Source organism: Symsagittifera roscoffensis, chromosome 5 (genome assembly GCF_963678635.1).
Source record: "Symsagittifera roscoffensis chromosome 5, txSymRosc1.1, whole genome shotgun sequence".
NCBI lineage: Eukaryota > Metazoa > Xenacoelomorpha > Acoela > Convolutidae > Symsagittifera > Symsagittifera roscoffensis.
This window is the reverse complement of record NC_087066.1, coordinates 29,820,827-29,841,869: the sequence shown is the minus strand read 5'-3', so window position 1 is coordinate 29,841,869 and position 21,043 is coordinate 29,820,827. Positions and strand designations below refer to the sequence as shown.

Below are 21,043 nucleotides of genomic sequence, written 5' to 3'. Positions count from 1 at the left end.
GATAAAACGCAGTATGTTAAGTACTCATCTGATCTTGTAGTCTAGTGTAACGCTTCATTTAGCAGAATTTTCTATTTCCAGGCTTTGATTATTTTTTGCTTTTGAAGAAAGCTATTGATCGCCTAAAAAAATTCGACCTATCAAAAAATTAAAGTTTGCAATAAAATTAAGTTTTTTCTTGCAATACTCTAAAAACCATTACGTAAATGATATAATTATTGACGCATATTTTTGCGGTAATTAAGTTTTTGTACGCCATTCAGTGTTCAGTGTCAGGCCGGGAATTTGGCAGATCACTCTTTTTGTTCCTAAGAATTCCGAATTTTCCAAAAATTAATCCCATTATGTAAAATTAACAAAAGATATATATAAAGTAATGGTAAACTGGAGAAGGTACACGTGATGTGAAAAACCTTAGATAAGACCTCACTGAATGATTATACCTCAAGGAAGATTTCGACTCCTTGTGTTAAATTATAAAAATTGTTTTAACTGCAATCATCGTTTTTAGTCAACTTCTGGGGATTTGATTACTACCAATATGGTTATGTTCTGGAGCAATTTATATGCACTTTGAAAGTTATATTTTGATACCAAACACGCTACGTATATTTGCTCGATATCGTTTCAAATTACATTGAGGCAAGCTTAATAATCATATTAGTTCGTTGGTTCAAAGTTTAACATTTTAAGTTTGGTATTGGCAGTCCAGAATTTATGGTTTATCATAAATTTTTTGGCTGGTGTGGTCATGCAATTTCAGTTCAGCTGAATTGAGTGTCTCCTGAAAATACATACGAATGAATTGTAATCAAACTAGCAACAAAATTTGTAATTAGTTTTTAGGTTTAAAACTGGACTTAAAGTTTCAAGATTTTACTGCGGAGAAAAAAAATTGTTGATCCGTTTTCGCCATTTGAGATAATTGTACTAAAAATTGATGTTTAGCTAAGATTATTTTGAGAAAATTTAATGATACTCACATGATATATTCATGTCACTGGCAATGCCTGTTTTAAAGAATGATTTCGGTCTGCTATGCAATCACTGCCTGTTTATATGTTAAATTATGCGATTAGTATAAAACTGCCCATCCATTTGTCAAAAAACAGTAATATAATCGGCTGCCCATTGTATAAATCAAACGTAGGTGAAATTTTTATAGAAAGAAGCAGTTTGGTTCTCTTGATTCATTGTTTTCTGGTCCAGTTTTCGCTGCTAAAATCTAAAGTTGACTGTTTTTGACTATATATCGAATTAAGATTAACCAAAAAATTATTTGCAGCAACGGTAGGTATTTTCGACGACGTCATCCAAAAATATTTGTTTGTCTAGTTGATGCAGCTTTTTTGTTCTTTCACTCAGGTGCGAATCTAGGATTTTCTCGAACGGGGCGGATTTTCAAAAAAAATCCACCCTGAAAATTAGTTTATATTGGCGCCAAAGGGGCCTTTAGAAAGTTTTTGGGTCCATCAGCCAACAATGGGTATCTGAAATAAAACAAAGGGGGACCCTTTGGGTCGGCGGGGGTCGAATCCCTGAGGGGAGGCATCCCCCTCACCTAAATCCGCCTCTGCGTTCATTGATTGAATTCAAAGTGAAATCAAAAGTAAACCGACTAATTTTTTAATTTGACGTTTCTCCCTTTTTTCTACAATTTTTTCCTTCGTTTTGTTTTTTTGTCAATTTGTTAAACTTGGTTTTGTGCCCATCTTCTTGACAGTATAATGAGTATAATTACTTTTGTCTACTTAATATCCGTTTTTTTTATGATTAATTTTTCAGGGCTAATTTTTAATTTAATATGATTATCATTTAAACTTTTTGACTTCGTTAATTTGTTGTCTCACACTCAATTTCATTGTTTTTATTAATTTCAATAGCGGGGGGGGGGGGGGGGGTGGATAGGGTATGGCGGGTAAACGCGGGGAAGGGTGAGGATAAACGTAGGTGGAGGGGTGAGGGGAGAATGAGATAACGTTGAGATGATGATAGAAAAGTGCATGAATTTCGAATTCATAAAAGATTTTGCCGAAATGGAGGATTTGAACCTGTAGACTTTTGCATGTATTTCGAAAAACAAAATCTTGCCTAAAAATCTCGAGTTTCATTTTTTTATGATTAGAACAAATCGATTATACCGATAGAAACTTATAATCGATCAAATGGATTTTCTTGTTACGAAAAGAATTCATTATACTGAACCATATAATATGTTACACTGTCCAAATTTGCCGCGATATTCGATTATCTATACATAATCTTAGTAGAGCAAATTCCATCATAATCAATTTTACCTCATTATAATCTAATTGCTGGTGTATGAATTTTTATACCGAGATTTTCATGTTGGTATATCATTGCCGTTTGTTCGTGGGTTGTATGCTTTTCATTTGTGGTTTTCCTAGTGAATAAATGTAGAATTTTAATGAGAGCTTGCTTGGATCGTGAAAGTTTTTTTTATTGCACTGCGTGAGTGTTTCTCATTTCCGACTTTAACGATACTATTTTAATGAGCTTGAAGTTTAACAGAATGTTGCTCTTTTTTCTTGCATAATAAAAGATTAAGTTGAGCGTTTTTGGTTGCATGTTCAAGCAATTAAAGAAAAGGGTTTTCTAGTTTTTATCTAAATTTCATCTGCGCGGTTAAGAAAAATGAAAAATACTTGTCGGTACTACTATGATAGAGTGGTCCCTTGAAAATAACCAGGTCCCTTGAGAATAAGACACCTAGAGCTCTCAAATTGTTTAATAATTATGATTACGCCTTTCAGAAAGATATATCGCAGTTTATTTTCAAACAAATTTCATGTTTTGATACCTCTTAAAACCTACCCCTCAACATTTTAAGGTTGAAAATTAAAAAAAAAAAAACGCCAATACAAGGTTATGATGTCAAATAAGTCAACCCAATTATATGGTTGTTGAACCGTGAAATAAAGTAAAGCGAGCGAATTTCAATATATAAACAATAGTGATTACAATTTTCAATCTGAAAAGTTTCTCGCTGAACATATTTTGCAAGATTTTTGAAATGAATAATTTATACACAAACTTGTTTTCAAAATTATAACATGCGAAATGCATGCGGGACCTGCCTATCATAGTTGCTTTTTCGAGGGACCACTTTATCATAGTAGTACCTACTTTTCGCATCAAAATTTGATTAAGCATAAATTAGTGCAGATTTAGAAAACGACTGCTTATTTCTCAGCCTGGACGAGAAATGATCATCCAAAAAGTTCTGCAAAAATTGAGCACCTCACATGTTGCCATCTCACACGATAGTGTGTAAAATCGATTGCATGATAGAACATAAGGAAAAATGGGAACATAAGGAGCTTTCTCAATTATCAAAAGCAGGGGCGGATCTAGGATTTTCTCGAGGGGGCGGGGCGGATTTTCAAAAAATTTTCCAAAATTTTGACGACCTTTTTTTTTTTTAGGTCGACCAAATTCATTTTTCGAGCTATCCCAAAGCACTGTTTTGCCCCTATTTTGGCAAAACTTTCAGCGCCGCATGCAAATTTTTGAAAAAACAGTCAAAAAAGCCGTTTTTGGGCACTTTTTGAAAAATTTTGACAAAAAAATCGCGTTTTTTTTGGCGCGCGCTCCCCCTCAAAGTTAGTATATATTGGCGCCAAAGGCGCCTTTAGACAAATTTTAGGGTCGGTCGGCCAAAAATGGATTTCTGAAAAAGTATCAAAGGGGGTCGAATCGCTGAGGGGGGAACGTCCGCCCCCCCGCCCCTTCCCCCCTAAATCCGCCCCTGATCAAAAGTTTCAGTATAAAAATGTACTGCGTTTTGAAGCTGAATCAAATATTAAAAAACTTATAACTATAATGGCACAAAATACCCTAAGGTAGTATTTTCTAAACGTGCCCTTATATTTCGAATTTGAGAAGGAGGGACAAAGAGAACGCGCAAAAAATCACCCAATATTCCATGAAGTCCCAAAATGGGTTTTTAGTCAACTTTCTCATTGTATGCGAAGAAGATTTGACAAAATAGTCTTTGTTTGTAGTTCAGGATAAACTAGTCCCAACAAAGATTAAGAAGTTTTTCTTAACATTCGATAAAAACCGAGATTAGATCCGCATATTTCACTGTAAACAGGCGAAATTATCGCGAGTTTGATAAAATATAGTGTTTTTTTTCTCTAAAATTGTGTAAGGGCAGTCAATTTATAAACATCACTATACTAAGTGCATCTATTTGCCTTTTAGACAATTTCAATAACTTATTAAATCAATCGCGTGGCTTAACTCTCTGTTCAGGAATTCTGGCAGCTAATAGCCCAAAAATAACAAGCGCTTCCAATCATCTGGTTGGAAATAATTTGGAAAGGGTCTAAATAGGATTGGATGAAATCCTCACTTTGCAAAAATGCAAAGAGTAAACCAAAGAGCCGACGTACATTTCACCACAGAACGTGCAATCAAAGTTCGTCCTGACGAACGATAGAAAAAATAGATGGGCTTAGTCTAGCTTCCACCATTTATTTTAAAGTTTAATACTAATTGTTAATTTTCTCTATGGTAATTTTTTTTCAAGTGCAAATTTGAACCCCGTCAATTCGACTTTGACTGCATAGGGCATTTTGGGACAAAGTAGATGATGTGTTTAGATCACATAGCTAGTTGATGGAGTTACTTTAGGAGCTGGTCAATTAATAGAGATCTCTAAACACCCTTTTACCCCAATACTATACTACTACTACTACTACTAATACTGCTGCACTTAGACAAGCACAATGGCAAATTGTTGTCTAATGAAGTGATAATAAATGAGTCTCGCTAAAAAGATGCCAGTGTGTAATTTGGTTCGACACTTAAATTGATGCGACACTAACTCTGGCTAATTCAATTGGGACATTCAAGCGAAATAAACGGGCTAAAATGGACTCTTTGAAAGGAATTAGCAGCTCATCTCCTGTACTAACTCCTCACTCGCACAAATAACAAATAGCTGTAAGAAGCTCAGTGACAGTATCGATTTTATAAGGAACAATTTCTTCATTGACGGCAACATTGGTTTCGTGTTCAGGAAAACCTAATTTTACAAAATATTCATTCTGAATAGTTCTGGTTCGCAAGTCTCACTAAAGCCTCCGAGTTAACTTGATTTTTTCGTTTTGTCAGATAGCAATGTCAAAAGTTTGTGAATATGATAAAATGTGTAAATCTGACCGCAATAGGGGACTAGATTTGGCTCAATTTGAACCTGTATCTAATAACAGTTATGTCCAAATGGTTGTATCTCTCACAAATTTCTTCAAGATTTCGAAAAAATAACCATGCAGCTGGGCAGTAAGCTATATTGTTATATTCTTCGCATTACAGGAAAAAACCTAAAAATTACTTCTAGAAATGTTTTACTATTTTTCTGACAATTTTCATTTCCTTGGTATAGTTTTTGTTTTCATAAGCTAAAGTTTTGAGTTTTTAAAAATGCTTCTCAAGTATTTCAATAAGTTTTTTTTGGGTGCAGATGAGCACTGCTCTGGCCTCGCTCGGAAGAGTAAGAAAAAATATTAGTGTGAATTTTGTGATGTTCACGCAAAACTAGACAGCTCGAATAAAATTGGGTCATCGAGTTTGATGCCATTTGCAAGCCAATTCAATTGTGGTTCAGATTCCGAAATGATTATCTCTCAGTATCGAGGAAAACTGGACGGAATATTTTACTGTTTCAGGCTGATTTAGAGTAAGGAAGGGGATGAGAATGACGAAGCGGGATTGAACTAAGTGTGATTGATTTGAAAACGAGCTCAATATTGTTAGTAATATCTTATTTTTTTTGTTTCGACCTTCGAAGGAAGTGGCAAAATATTTAAATATTTAGGCTCGGGTTAAAGTTTTTGTCCAGACAAACTTAGACATTTTAACTAGCCATTTTGACGAAATTTTTAAGCACCTTATGGAAGCTTTTGATGTCTTGTGCTCGAATTTTTTTCACAAAAGATCATTTTTCGCAAAGTTTTAAGCAAAACGGAGTTATAAAATTGTTCGAAATTGAATAAAGGCATTTCATTTGCAAAAATAAGTATGTTACTGTAGACTAAATATATCACCTTTTGTTTTAAACAGTATGTGGGGAAACTAATTTCAGAAAAAATTTCAAAGTTCTTTTGTTTTGTGAGAGTTTCGCCATTTTTTTCTAGTTAGAAAAGATTCACTGATGTTATAGGATAGGCGCATCATTTCAGGTGTTTGCCTGAGCCTGATACGAGCAATTTAAATTTATTCTTTATTCTTTTTTTTTTTCAAAATAAATTAATATTATCATTACCATGGGTTCAGTAGCGTGGGGGGGGGGGGGGGGGCTGCTTCCCACCTCTCAATTCTGGTTGCCAATTTTTTTTCAAAGGGTCCCCCTTTGGTATAGTTTCACGACATCCATTTTTCATTTAACGATATGAATAGTATTATTTTTGAAGAGCTCGGAAAAAGATTGCTCGGCCTAAAAAAAAAGGTCGGCAAAAATTTCTTGAAAAAACGCCCCCCCCCCCCTTAAACAATTTCTGCGCACGCCACTGCATAAGTTAGAGTTTGCCCTGTAAAAGCTAATATTTTTTTGCAATGTTCAAGGAGTTTTTGCTTGTTTTTTTTCTGACCAGTAAAAGTTGGAAAAGATGATTGCCTTTGATTGTGATTGTTTTTTCGAATTTTTATATTCTTCAACTAGAAAAAATTACCACAAATTTCTTCGAATTGGTTTGAATGATTTATCATATAAAAACCATTTCAGTCTGAATACGTACTGTTTTCAAAAATGTTTTAAAATTTTCTCGGTATCGAAAAACTTTTTTTATAAATTTGGTTTTTAGTCTAAATTTGAGCTAATAAGACGAGTGAGCAGGCTTATAAGTTTTCATTTAGGCGGTGAAAATTTTGAGTAATAAAAGATAGTTTTTGAAGTTTTAATTAGCACCTTCTTGGGAACAAAAAAATTCTACTGGGAAAAAAATTTCTTAATTTACAATTATTATTGAATATGCCTAAACTTTTATCTATCGTCAAGATCTTCTCATCACCCAACAAAGAAAAACGACCCAATTTGAAAAAAAAAACAACTTTCCTTGTTTATTTTTGATACTCTGGTCGGAGCCTCCTCTGATATTTGCCCAGCAATAAGCTATTCTTATTATTACACTTGCGAGAGCTAGTGTCTTGTAATTGGGAACTAGACTTATTTTTCCCCGTGAACAATTTTTCTTACCCATTTGTAAGAAATTGATGTTGCGTTGTTATCGAACTTTAGCAATTTGTAGGCGCTTTCCCACTTAATCTGGAGGTAATGCACTTACCTGTTCACCCTATGGTCCGGGGTTCGAGGTTTTTTTTTTCAGTGTTTGGTAAACTTTTTTCCCGAGAAATATGACTGTCTAAAATTTTTAAACTATTTTTAAAGTCAAATCTTTTTTATCACACCAAGCAGAAAAAATTACACTAATTTGGAAAAAAAAATTTCTAAGCCGTAGTTTTCTAAAGATTATCCATGGTCGGAACATTCTATGCTACCTGCACAGTAATCGGCTATCCTTTTTTCATATTGATCCTTTTTGCTCCGACTATTAAATGTAGGAAGACTTTTGTCTTCGGATGTTTTTTTTTGAATTTGATGTTTTTTTGATGTTTTTGTTTTGAATAAACAATCATCTTAATGGGTTGAGTGGTATATCATTTTGAAGCTTTTCCATCGTGATTCAAACGTTTTTCAAAAATTGTGTTGAAAAAAAACGGTTGGAAATTTTTAATCTTTAACCTTATTTCGAGCAAATAATGCGAGAGAGCAAGCTTCTAAAAGACTTATTATAGTAGAATGTTTTAAATTTCTTGATGAATAAAATTTTTTGATGTTTTTATTATGTTTCGAGGAAAATTGTTGTCGAATATATCTAATATGCTATGACTACCAAATATTGATAAGCGCTTCAGTAGCAACCTTAGTAGTTATAAATATCTGTTCCCGGGGACTGTCAGCTGCGTTTGAATAATTTTTTGAGCCAACTTGATTATGCTTTTTAGAATAATAGTACTAAATTACCTCCGAAAAACCCCATCAACTTCTCTCAGCGCAGTTTACCTTTTTTTGAAGACTTGTTTGGCACTATTTCGAGACCTACAGATGATAATAAAATTGATTGATTGAGGATATCTCCCATTCAGGTGTACTCAAACCACTCACGATTTTTTAATTTTCCTATTTGTTCCGCTAATCTGGGTGAAAAGTGAATGCTCATTAAGGTAAAACGGGTCCTTATCGTCAATTTAGCAATTTGTGACTCTGTTGAAGCCTCCCCTGTTAGATCAAAGGACGTTTTTAAGTGTTTTAAACTGTTTTCAATTGTCTAAATTGGCAGCTCGCTTATCTAAAAAAGGTATGCTTCAGTCACGGTTTGTTAAAAGGCACTTTTTGAAACCAAATTACTTTTCCCACTCAGAAAAGTTACCGTCAATTAAAGCTTCACATTTTAAACCCCACTTGATTTTCCAATTCCCAAAATCTGCAAAAACTTCATTTGTGGCAATTATCCCAAGACAAATAGTTATAATTTTGTTTTGCATTAGATAACTTCAAAAAATTTCCCTAAGTTCTTGGTGAACCTGAAGATATTTCTAATATTATATGCTTGTGATTTATTTAGCCCAGTAAGTATCCCTAAATAGTGTCCGGTGGCTAGTTTTGGGTTTATTGTTTGGGCAAATTGTAAATCAATCAATAAATGCATTAGCCGGGAAAACAATAAAAGTGATCAAGAGTTGAACTTGTAGTAAATAGTGCAGTTCTTCTGTTCCCTGTAATCTGCTATTAAAAAGTGTTAGTTGTAAAACAGGTACAATAGTGGACCTTAAACCTAGCAGTTGAGTTAATACGTTCCGCCAATTTCTACTTATAATCACTTTAATTACACTTCTAGCCGCGAGAGATAATGCTAAAAAGTCGAACTAGAGCTACTCTCAAAAATCAATCCATTTAACCTACTAATCCACCTTCTCTTTTCCTCATCTTCCCTTTCTCATCATCACTACTAACTAGACGACAATTACTAACTAACTTATCCCGAATAACTCGTAGCCCTCATTCCTTTAGCTGACCTCAGGGGATTGAAGAATACCTGTTCTGTTGTTCTCCTTCATATCGCTCGTCCAATCAGAATCTCCCATTGCCGTCAAATCCCGGGCCACTTTGGAAGTCTGTATCGATGTTTACCTGAAAACATTGCCTCATAAAGTCATTTGCTCGTTTGAAGTCAATTAAATAGGCTGCTGAAAAAAAACAATTCCTTTTTTTCAACAGAAGTTTTAAAAAACTTGGTCGAAAGTTTGAACCTAAAAGGAAAAACTATTTTGAAAGTTACCTGCTGTAAGTTTTGATTAATTTTTCCTCTTTCTCCGAGTTGAATTCTTCTAATAAAAAGTAAAGTATCCATCTTCCACTTCTGGGGTGAGAACTGAGCGAATCGATTAGTGATATAGGCTCTCAAAGTGGGAATTGTTTATGTCAAGGGTGCATTTATCCTTTATTGTGCAAACAAAGCCCTTCCTTTTTTCCTAATTTACCTAATTGCGATCTGTCCACTGCATAAGTGCGATCCCTGCTAGCTCCGTTGGGTGTCAACAGTAGAAGAGATAGTTGGATCGGAAATTGCGAGTCAATTAGCCCTTCTTAGCAATAATAGACACCTTTAATTCTCAACTTCCTAAAAACACTTACGATCACCCGGAAAACTTACCCAAATATCCGTTTCTCACTTTCATTGCTAATCCAAGTTCATCCTATTTTACCTTACTTTTCTGATTTGAACTCTTTTTTACCTTTTAACTTCACTCCTAATTTAACAAAATTTGAGTAATGTCAAGTGAAAGTAGTCCCGTAAATTTGACTAACAAATCAGAAATGCCAAAAAACCTCCAAAATCAAAGCAAAATTCCCAAAGATAACAATGGGAAAAATTTACATTTTTCAAAAACGAGTTTTCAAACCGGAAACGAAGTTGAAAAACCAATTTCTCACGTGGCCGAAACTGAAAAACAAGTGAACAAACCTACGCGTGAAACATTTTCCATTGACAATCTTCTTTTGAAAGCGGCAACTTTCATTAACAACAGCAATCAAACCGAAGTCGCTGGAGGCAATCTAGACCAGGTGCGCCATCTGATGAGCCATCAACAGGGTCACCACCATCATCACCTGCAACATCGTCCAAAATTCATGCAATTGGAGGACCACAAGGGTCTTTTAGGGTCTCGAAGTCATCAGTTGGAAGAAAAAATGAACCTGACGAAAAATGAGGGAGTCGAAAGTGACGATGAGAGCAATGAAGGCAGCTCGTGTAATGGTAGGTTATTCTTATAAGATCTTTACCCACCTGTATAAACATAACGTTTTTTTCTCATATTTTGAGTTCTAAGCCTGAAATTCTTAGATCAGTGGGCAAAATTTAGGCATAAAAATGTAACTGATATGATAGATGCAGCTATAGATGATGAGAAATTAGGATGTCATAAAAATCATCACTGTATCCACTTTTTGTTAATTGTTTGTTTTTTTTCTCCAGAAGACGACGAAGACTTGCTCCCCAGTCCATCTTCCACTTCTCTCATCTCAAAATACCAGTCTTCACTCACCCCAACCTCGGCCGACCTATTTCTGAAACAATCACATGACTGCCATCAAGAAACCAAATCTTCAGGAATCTCGGGTACGATTGAACAGTACGAACAGTGTCTGAGTGAACTTCAGCAGGGGGGAAATGGGGGGAATAGGCGGCGGAAAAAGAGAACCCGTGCTGCTTTCTCGCATGCCCAGGTGTTCGAGTTGGAGAGGAGATTCGCCCAGCAGAAGTATCTGTCGGGACCCGAGCGATCGGAACTGGCGTCGGCACTCAAACTCACAGAAACACAGGTGAGATAAGCAGATTTTCAATCGATGCATCTAGCCTTTACATCTTTTATTTTTGTTGTAATTTGTGTTCGTTGGTTTCGGTCTTATAAAAAAAATCAGAGGTAGGATGTATTTTATCACGTTAAAGTTCTTTCAGTCGCCATTCGAGCTGCAATGAAAAAAGGAGCAAAAATTGTAGGGGGAAAACGGTTGGGTAATCGTTTATTTGTTCAATTTTGAGTGGATTAAGTAACAAAATGCCTAATTGAGAGTTAATTTTTTAGGTTGTTATTACAGTTTGGGCAAAAAATTACGAAAGTGTTGATAGCAATTTTTCAAATTGTATAATCTGCCGAAGTACTTCGCAAAGTGAGGAAAAAAATGGTCTTTATAATTTATACTGCAAATCTTAATTTTTCACTTGTTGCTCTCCCTGTTCAAGAGCACACTTAACAACCGCATAATGATATTTATGGATTAAAATATTTTCCGGATTATGAATATGAAATCGTCAACAACAGGTACTTGTGTTAATAAACTGATTTATTTGAATCTGATAAAATATTGCCACTTTGATTGTCGCTTTCGCAGTGGGACTCTTAAGATAAGGTGGAGAGAAATTTCAGCTGGAAAAAATTGGATCGAAGCAGCTATTAATTATAGAGAGTGGATAAAAGTGTTTTAAATTTTCAAGTATGATGGATAGCTGATTCCCTAGATTTTTAAACTTAAATATTACAACTTTCAAGATATGTTTTGCTAAGAAATGCTGTACCAGTTTTGTCATAAATATCAAGTACTCTTCTGTATTAATGATGCATCATATAATTATAATGAAATGAAGAATGAGAAATATCACTTTTTCTATTTAGATCAAAATTTGGTTTCAAAACCGACGCTACAAAACAAAGAGGAAGCAAATTCACGGTGACATTTTGCCCTCTCATTGCGGACCTTTGTCTTCATCAGTGGGCGAAAACAACCCCCACTTAAACCACCTCCGCAAACTCAGTGCTGCTCAGCTTCAAATGGCGCTGACGTCACAAATTGCAAACTCTGCCATGCGCGGAACTCAAATAACCAATTCAGTTCCAGTAACATCTCAGTCTATCAACCAGCCAGCTTTGGCACCTCCAGTTGGATTCGACATGGGATCGAATCCCGCTGTCTCCGCTGCTTCACAAATATTCGCAAATGAAACTTCGGCTCAAAAAACACTCGCCCAAATGCAGTTAGAACTCCTGAGGGCGTCGACTGTCGGTGTCAATCCTTATTTGTCACTACTTTGCTACTCAGCAGCGGCCGCAGCATCAGGCGCAATTTTCCCACAGACTGTTCAGCCGAAAGCGCAAACGATTGGAATTGGGAACGCACAACAACTTGCAAACTCAGTCAGCTTGGCGCAACAGTTGGCTAATTTGACTGGTCAGCAAAATAACACCATCTCCCTTGCTAATGTTTTGACCGGTATTACGCAACCCCCTTCAACCCTAACTACAAGCAATGCTTTGTTCAGCAGTAGTCTCAATTTGACTTGTGACAATATTTTGACTCAATCGACAGTAAAACATGGACATGATACTAAACTAACTATGGACTCTGCTCGTCCTGATTTATTACTGGCTCCTGTTGTGTCAACAAACAATATTTGATTCTTATGTAGCTTGACCTCTAATACAAATTTGTAAAAGATGCTCTGTACACGATAATTTAGATTGATAGACGTTATAACCTGTAAAATTCACCCTTCTATTCTTTAATTTAGTTTTTATGGTTTCAATTAGTCGACGGATAGTCGAAAGATTATGAAGTTTTGCCTTGAGGCAGATCTAAAGTTCTTCCGACCACCAAAAGGATTTTGAGTTCAGGTTTTGTTCTTTTAGGAAAAATTGGGTTTAAAACGAAATTGACACGAAAAAAAGGAAATGTTATAATAAAACTCTTTTAATTGTGACTTGCGCTTTTAAACAAAATCAGAAAAAACTTAGAAGTATCGAGAAAAAACGGTTCAAAATCTTCTCACAAAATCAAAAAAAAAATCAAACGAAAGTTGAGTTACTAAGAGTAAACAAATCAATAAAATGTTGGTGAGTCAATATAAAATTGCTTTTTCTCCGAAACTATTAGATAAGCATAAGATTAGAAAAGTTGTATTAGATAACCAATTAAATTTTTTACCAAATAATTCAAAGAATCAAAAGCGCGAAAACTCGCAAAACTTGAAAAATGGTGTGAAACGTGACCATGGCAACAAGCAACGGCTTGCTTCAAATCAAGTTGTATCTATAGCACTGAATCAGGAATGAAACGCTTTTGGTTTCGTTGAGAGAACACATGTTTGCAGTATTTATGAGTTGGAAAAGATGGGCTAGAGTTCCAGTTTTTTTGGTTAATCAGTTTTTCATTTTCAATCAGAAAATAAATGAACTTTCTTGTTTTCGATGCATTTTTTTTTCCAAAAAAAAACAAACCATCAATTGTAGACGCAATTACGACTTTATTTGAAGAAATAAAGAAAAACATACGCAACTAAGACACACTAACCCAACGCTTTTTCGTCGACTTCAAAAAATCATTTGATACTGTAAATCACTCAATACTGCCGATTAAACTCCAAATTTGTGGTTATTGAATGGCAGTTCATGAACTGCGTAAGTCATATCCTGAAGATCTTAAATTTTACATTGAAGTTTTGAGACAAAAATTAAAACAAAAAGTATACAATGTGGGGGAGACGCAGGATTCAAGTCTGCGACTTTTGCTATTTGCTTTCAAGGATCCATCGGTCCTTGAACAATCCAACAATAGATTTTCTCTTTATAGAGATTACACTTTATTAAAACGAACAAAATAATTCAGTAAGCCAAACACATGCATCAGAGAATTGGGGACAAACCAAAATCATTGCTAACGAAAAAAAAACAATTCCTTTTGAAAAGCTTGTCTACATGAAAAGCACTTAAAAATACAGGGACCATCGTTAGAGGAAATTCAATGCCTTTAATACTTAAGCATCAACCTGGATTCGAATCCAACTTTTCATAACCACATCGCAAATTTTGAAAACTGCTTTTGCTTCAGTTCTGCGGATTCTTTTACCAATCACGCAAATACGTAACCTCAGAGCAAAGGTTCATAGCGTACAAAGCTACAATCAACCAGTTCTGCAAAATGGAAAACATGCACACACTAACACTCACATCTCATCAGCCACCGATTTTAAAACAGAAATGAAACGTTTCATCGAAAAAAAAACATTCGAGAATTGCAAAAATCAGTCAGTTCGAAACCTCTTCACCATGGTAATTTGTTTCTAGCTAAATTGGATAAATTTTATCAGAACAGTCAGAACGAAATTAGTTGGCTGTTTCAATCATAGATTCTTAGAAGAAAATTTCTAGGATAACAGAAAAGTTCAAAAATTATTGAATATATCTTAGTCAGGATAGTCTCATTAACTTTAAAATCAACAATTCAAAGTTGTTTCTTTCATGATTTCTAGTTGTGGATTTTTTATTTTGATTATGGAATCATAATACAGAGAAATTGCAATGTTGCTAGCGCATATTAGTGATTTTTTCTCACTCCAAGTGCCCAAAAACAAGCTCCTGCAGCCGAATGGCCTCCTCCCAATCTTTATATTTGAAAAATAGTAAAGAAAACGTGATTTTAAGGGTAATTTTAGATTGGAAAAAATAATTCTTATCACTATCAATTTGATAAAATCAGTTTTTAAACAGATGAAATTATGCTATTTATAACAAAGGTCCAAAACAACCTAAAAATTAGGCTTGAATTATAAATTAATGGATTTTATTTTCATTAATCAAAATTTTGTTCGGAAAAATCAAATTTAAAAGGGAAGCAAGTTAAGCTCTCGGATAAAAAAAGGTATCAATTGGCGTAAAAAATGAAATAGCTTAATTTTCATATGAGTATATTTTGTTTTTATAATTACTCTAAGCAGAAAAAAGTCATCGATCTTCAGATCTCAAACTGTGTTTTGAGTAAATTTTTTTTACGGAGTCCATTTTAAGTAAAACAATTTTTCGGATGTGAAAGAATTTATAAAGTTATTTTTTTTTCACAGTCTTATTGAATTAATTTTTCAACTGTTTGACTGCTTTTAAAACTGTTAAAAACATATTCAGATTATGTAAAATTGAAAAAACTTGTTTTTCGTTATTGTTTCAATCACGTGCAGACTGATTTTAAGTTTAGACGTTTTTTTACCTAAAGTGAATGTCAGAAAACCCTTATTTTGATTCGATTTGCAATTAAAAGTATGTCTGAATTTTTCCCCATTAACTATGGCCGTTCATATAAAAACTAGTCTAAATGAAAGTGCATTTACGCTCAACGTATATTGTTTTGTCTGCTGGTCCCATTTGTTCCGCTTTTTCAACTCGTTGTACATAAACGAGCATAAAAATTCCACACTTTCTTCGAATGTTCGGAAATTAAGGCTATTTGTTTGTAATAAATTTTCAATAATCAATTTTTTCACTTTATTGTATTCAATAAAATTTTTCTAAGCGCTGTTTTCAAAGCGCTATCTAGATCTTAAGTTTTCTAGTAGGTATTTATAAAAATTAAATTTCGTACCAAAATGATTGTGTCTAGAGCATGTTATTGTAGTTGGTATGATAGACTGTTCGTGGCCGGCAAACACAAGAACAGCTGTTAAGACACAAGTTAACTAAAGGAGTACTTATTGAAGTCAAAGTCATTGAAAACAAATAGAAACAGGGTAATCATTTTCAATGGTTTTGTTTTTATTTTCTAAAAAATGAAACAATCATGAAACTGGAAAATTATTCATTGTTCTTAGTGACTTGTTGTTTTAATGACCTGTCAATTTGTTACCTTTTACCATAAATCATCTTTGTAATATTGAAGCATTGTTTGAAGCAAACTTAATTCATGTTTTCATATTTGTTTGGTTAATAAACTTTCTCGCGTTTTTTATCCAGCTTCTGATACACAGGATGCTCGTGGTAATACTATATAAATAGTGGTAAAACTATAAAAAATATATAAGAGAAGTGAATAAAATTTTTAAATAACGGTGACATAATCTGGCCAGATATTTTACGTAACCCTGCTGATACATCCAGGGGCGGATTTAGGGGGGGGGGCGGGGGGGCGGACGCTCCCCCTCAGGGATTCGACCCCCTGCCAACCCAAAGGGTCCCCCCTTTGGTACTTTTTAAGAAATCCATTTTTGGCCGACCGACCCTAAAATTTTTCTAAAGGCGCCTTTGGCGCCAATATATACTTATTTTGAGGGGGAGCGCGCGCCAAAAAAAACGCGATTTTTTTGTCAAAATTTTCCAAAAAGTGCCCAAAAACGGCTTTTTTGACCTGGTTTTTCAAAAAATTGCCTGCGGCGCAGAAAATTTGGCCAAAACAGGGTCTTTTTATTGCTTTGGGAGAGCTCGGAAAATCCATCTGATCGACAAATCCGCCCCCCCCCCCCCCCCCCCCTCGAGAAAATCCTAGATCCGCCCCTGGATACATCTAAGGACAATCGTTTTACATTTCTAAGAGCGACCTAAAACATTGAAGCTGCTTGCATAATGAATAAATTTTTGGATGTTTGCTAAACAAATTGTATACCAGTGGATTTTGGTGACTATCGAGTTGTTTAAATAAAAACGAATTACAATCGATTTGATAGTAAATAAATCAATTAATTAGAGCATTAAAAAAACTTGATTGCTGATATATAGATTTACACAGAAAGAAATCAGTTAGAAAAGTCTGAAGATAGACTCGTTTCGGGTTTTGGGGTTTGCTAGCTTTTTTGGGGGCATGAACAAATTCAAGTCCTGTATTGAGTTACATTTTAATTAAAAAAGGAGTTGTTAAGTTTCATTTTCAAAAAAAATTGCTAAGACATTTGAATTTTTGTCTCAGCATTGCTACATAGCTGTTTGGTTCAGGAGCAAAAATAAACCCGGTCATACTCTTTGCTACGCTCATCGAAAACGTCTCACGATAGAAATGCATCAAACTTGCATCAAACTTTTTTTTTTGGAAAAAAAGTGCCTAATAAGTTTTGAGTGAGGTTTTATTTATTGAAAAAACTCTGTTGAAATAATAAAAATTTGGTTCCTCAGACTGGCGTTCAATCATTCTTATCCAATCACAAAGCTTTAAAAGCTAATGAAGGACCAAAATTTCTAACAATTCAAGAGAAAAAATCAGGTGAAGAAAATCTCATTCAATAGTTTTTGGTCATTTTTTGCCCATTAACGCGAATATTCTCTAAAAATACGACTAAGCTTGTTTTTTCACGATTAACGCTAACTGTGAATCAAAAATTCAACAACTAAATCATATCTAAAGGTAGAAGGAGGCTATTTCCACACAATGGTTTTTGTAAGTGCTGGAATCTTATCTCTAAATGGAAATTACGGTACCATGTAAAATAACAAGACGTAAATGCTTTAGTTACCGTGAGCATCTCTTTGATCTTTTTACGCAAAAGCTCAATTGAGTAGTGAATTTTTATAATTTTTTAAAAGGTGCCTGTTTTATGATTTGCAAACAAAAATTACTTCAATTCATTACAAAAGCTTGCAGCTTTTTTGTGCTCTAGTAGTGGCAATTCTTGATTAAAATGATGCGAGAACAATTTTGTTTTTTAAAAAAATATATTAGATAAAACTTCTTGAGGTGTTAAACTTTGCATTCTTGAGTTTATTAGAATCTTTGATTGAGGCAAATTTTTTTATTCTGTTTTTCTTTGCTCTGAACGTTCAAAAAATATGCTAATTAAAATTTAAAATAATAACATGAATGCAACATGTGTTTCAGACTTACAGCGTTCTAGAAACAATTTTTCTTCAACGGCAAAACAAAATGATCTTTATTTTCCAACAATAAAAAGCATTCTGAAAAACAGCAAAATTGTCAACTAATCACCGTTTATTGGTCCAGCTGGCAAAGTTCGCTCGAATGCGCCCATCAGTCGTTTGGTTGATACCGAAAATAAAAATAAGCTCCCATTAATGTTACATGCATACCATCTTTTGGTTTGGGTGATGATAAGGCACTTGCATTTTACGCATTTCCATCAGGCCTCTGATTATCTGCGTGCGATTGTAAACTAAAAATTTTCCAAATTGAAATTAATTTGTTGCTCCGAAACATTGAAAACAATTGGTAAACGTATCGAAAACATGAAAAGAAAATTCTCAGGTTTTTATGTTTGATCTGACGGTTGAAAAATAAGGTCACAGGCAAACCACTTTCTGAAGTACGGGTGTTGATTACCTTGGCCCCTTCCTGGTTCTAATACGCAGAAGCAATGAGAAAAGATTTTATTTACTGTAGTTCACGACTAGAGCGGTACAAATTGAGGTAGCTCCATTTCTCGACGTAAGCTCCTGCGTTATGGGCGTCAAGCGATTCTTTGCAAGTTGTGGAAATCCTTCAACCGTTTTCCCCGACAGACGCTCACAAAGAAGTTTTATTCTGCCTTGCCAATTGAAACAAAATTGCTCCAACAGTTTTCGACCATAAAAGAATAAAGTAGTTATTAAATCCAAACAAAGCACCCACTAACGGCTTGGTTGGGGAGCAGCTGACGGATATCTTAGCAACAAGAGAGTAACCGATGAGGTTTTAGAAACCTCACTTTGCATGATTGAGCAGTCATTAAATGCGAGACCAATCACTGCTGTTAACTTTAATCCACAGACTTCAGAGGCCTTGAACCAAAATCAAATTATACTTAACCAACACCTAGTCAGCTCCTCGTTGCTGAGTTTCGTAAAAACACTTTGACCATAAGAAGCGTTAAGTTAGGGCACAGTCGTAAATTATCACCCTTTCGTCATGCTGGTTACGCAAATATGTCTCTCTCTCTCTCTCTCTCTCTCTCTCTCTCTATCTATCTCTCTCTCTCTCTCAAAAGAAAAAAAAGTGGCAGAATATTTCGGAAGTCACTTTGGAAGCTGCAGACTTACTTGGTCTGGGTTGTTGAGCCCGACAGTCTGCGTTGGCATTATCTAATGGCCCGTATAATCAAACTGCGTTACGACAAGAAGGTTGTGCACGATCCGCAGACATTTAAGCAGCTCTGATCGAGCTGACTTGCCCGATGGTAATGCTCGCTCCCGTTCTTCCGCTTTCGAACGGATACGGATTTTGTTGCAGAGCAAAGGTAAGCGAGAGTAAAATGCATATGAACTAATCTGAAAATGATTGGATCAAAGTCACAAAGTTTTTTACGGCTAGCTTGTGTCAAATTATAAAAAGTTGTACCTAAAAAGTGAGAATTTTGACTAATAACTGATTTTGGTTTCGTTTATTGATTACGACATAACTTGCTTGTATTACCGAAAACTCTTTTTAGCTGCTATAGTTCGAACTATTCTACTTTCGTAGAAGCAGATTGAGCACACATATTTAACAATATGTCACTATGACTATGCACTGTTTTTGATTTAGATTTAGGAATTAGATTTTTTCTCACGCCTGACCAAGGTATTGACCACTTGACTACGTTGCTTATACATTCAGTATATTTTTATTGAAACAGTTTAAAAGTGGTTAACCTTAAAATCGGTTGTAAATAAACAGTGCTGATTTAATTTAACCGAAAAAAAACAAATTTTTGATCTTCAGACGCATTTTTCTTTAATTTATGTTATGATTAGACACAAAATGAAGTGACCAAAAATTGCTTAGATCCTCAACAAAATTATATTGGTGTAATTTTTTCTACGAAACTGTCAGCCAAATTTTTACCTCAAAAATAGGTTTTTTGGCTATTTTTAATTAACCAAGAATTACGCTGAAACTTTTTGCTAAATGATGAGAAATTTTAAACACAAAACGCCTCCTGCACTGTCCAACTATCCAACTAAAAATCAAAAGTTTCCGCAAATTGCTTAAACTTTAATTTCAAGCAAAGATATCGGAGTTATATAGAAGAAATCTTATTTTTTGCTTTACAGGTTTTTGGAAGTTATCTTTTCTAGGTATTTGTTGAGCTGTAATTTTCTCAGAATTTAACAAAGTAGTTTCAGCGTAAATTTCGATTAATTGGAAAAAAGCCAAAGTGACTAACTTTGGGGGTAAAAATTTGGTTGAGAAGTTAAGATTAAAGTGCACTGTATTGATTCTGGTGAAATTCTGGGCAACTTGTTTTCTCTTCACTTTTTTTCTAATAAACCCAATGCGGGTTTTCTCTCTATTGCAAAAATGGGGGTCGGATAGTACGTATAATGTTTTTAGATGCTTAAGCATTAAACTTGTTCTGTATTGGGTGAGATTTGTATTTAGGTACCATAAGGCGTAATTAAAATAATCCTATTGATAGAAACTGCGCATATGCGTTTTTTCATAAAAATTGTAGGAAAAACTGTCGTCTAATGTTATGGTTTGAAACATTGGCACTGAACAAGTCGACTTAAAACTAACAAGACTGCTCTTATAATGGTGAAGCCTTGAACTTTCCGACTGCCTTTTATTTGTAAAATGTTCCTACTGTCGTTATTCCATTTGCTATATTCTTATTGAAACAGTTTAAAATTGGTTAACCTTAAAATCGGGTGTCACTGTAGAAAAAAGCAAATTTTTGAATTTCAGATGCGTTTTTCGCTTTACTTTGATCAAACTTGAATCAGGTTGACTGTCAAAAATAACAATTTGTCTTAAGGAAAATCACCTTTTTATGGATAGCTTGATCAAATCATACAAAATCGATCCTTAAAGTCAGAATTTATGATTTATAACTAATTTTGGTTTTGTTTTTGGATTACGACACAACTTGCTTGTATTAATGAAAATACGATTTGGATGCTATAGTTGAAACTATATTAACTCGGTTGAAGCAGATTGGGCTCACATATTTAACAAAATGTCACTATGACTATTCGTTGGTTTTGATTTAAAAAATAGCCTATTTCTCCCACCTGACCAGGGTATTGAACACTTGGCAACGTCATTAATTCATGTGGTAAATTCTTTTCAAAAAGTTTAAAGTTGGTTTACCTTAAAACCGGGTGTCAATGTACAGTGCTGATTCAAATTAAACGAACAAAACAAACACAAACTAATTTTTGAGTTTCAGAAGGTTCTCTAAATTGTGTTAAGATTAGACACAAAAAAGAGCACAAAAACTGTTTCGATTTTCAA

General features: G+C 34.5%; 2 protein-coding genes across 2 annotated transcripts in view; one reads left to right on the top strand and one right to left on the bottom strand.

Annotated features, from left to right (window-relative positions):
* Window positions 1-21,043, bottom strand: part of LOC134845598 (cysteine protease ATG4A-like) — a 245,316-nt gene that overhangs the window by 157,590 nt on the left and 66,683 nt on the right. The window lies entirely within an intron of this gene.
* On the top strand, window positions 8,937-12,628 carry LOC134845596 (ventral anterior homeobox 1-like). The gene is made up of 3 exons (XM_063862565.1): window positions 8,937-10,346; window positions 10,566-10,912; window positions 11,764-12,628. Exons 1-3 carry the CDS (start codon window positions 9,860-9,862, stop codon window positions 12,541-12,543), a joined length of 1,614 nt encoding a protein of 537 aa, XP_063718635.1. The 5' UTR covers window positions 8,937-9,859; the 3' UTR covers window positions 12,544-12,628.

Coding starts and splice junctions, on each gene's coding strand:
- LOC134845596 (XM_063862565.1), top strand. CDS start 9,860: ATGTCAAGTGAAAGTAGTCCCGTAAATTTGACTAACAAATCAGAAATG. Junction 10,347..10,565: donor TGAAGGCAGCTCGTGTAATG/GTAGGTTATTCT, acceptor TTTTTTCTCCAG/AAGACGACGAAGACTTGCTC. Junction 10,913..11,763: donor TCAAACTCACAGAAACACAG/GTGAGATAAGCA, acceptor TTTTCTATTTAG/ATCAAAATTTGGTTTCAAAA.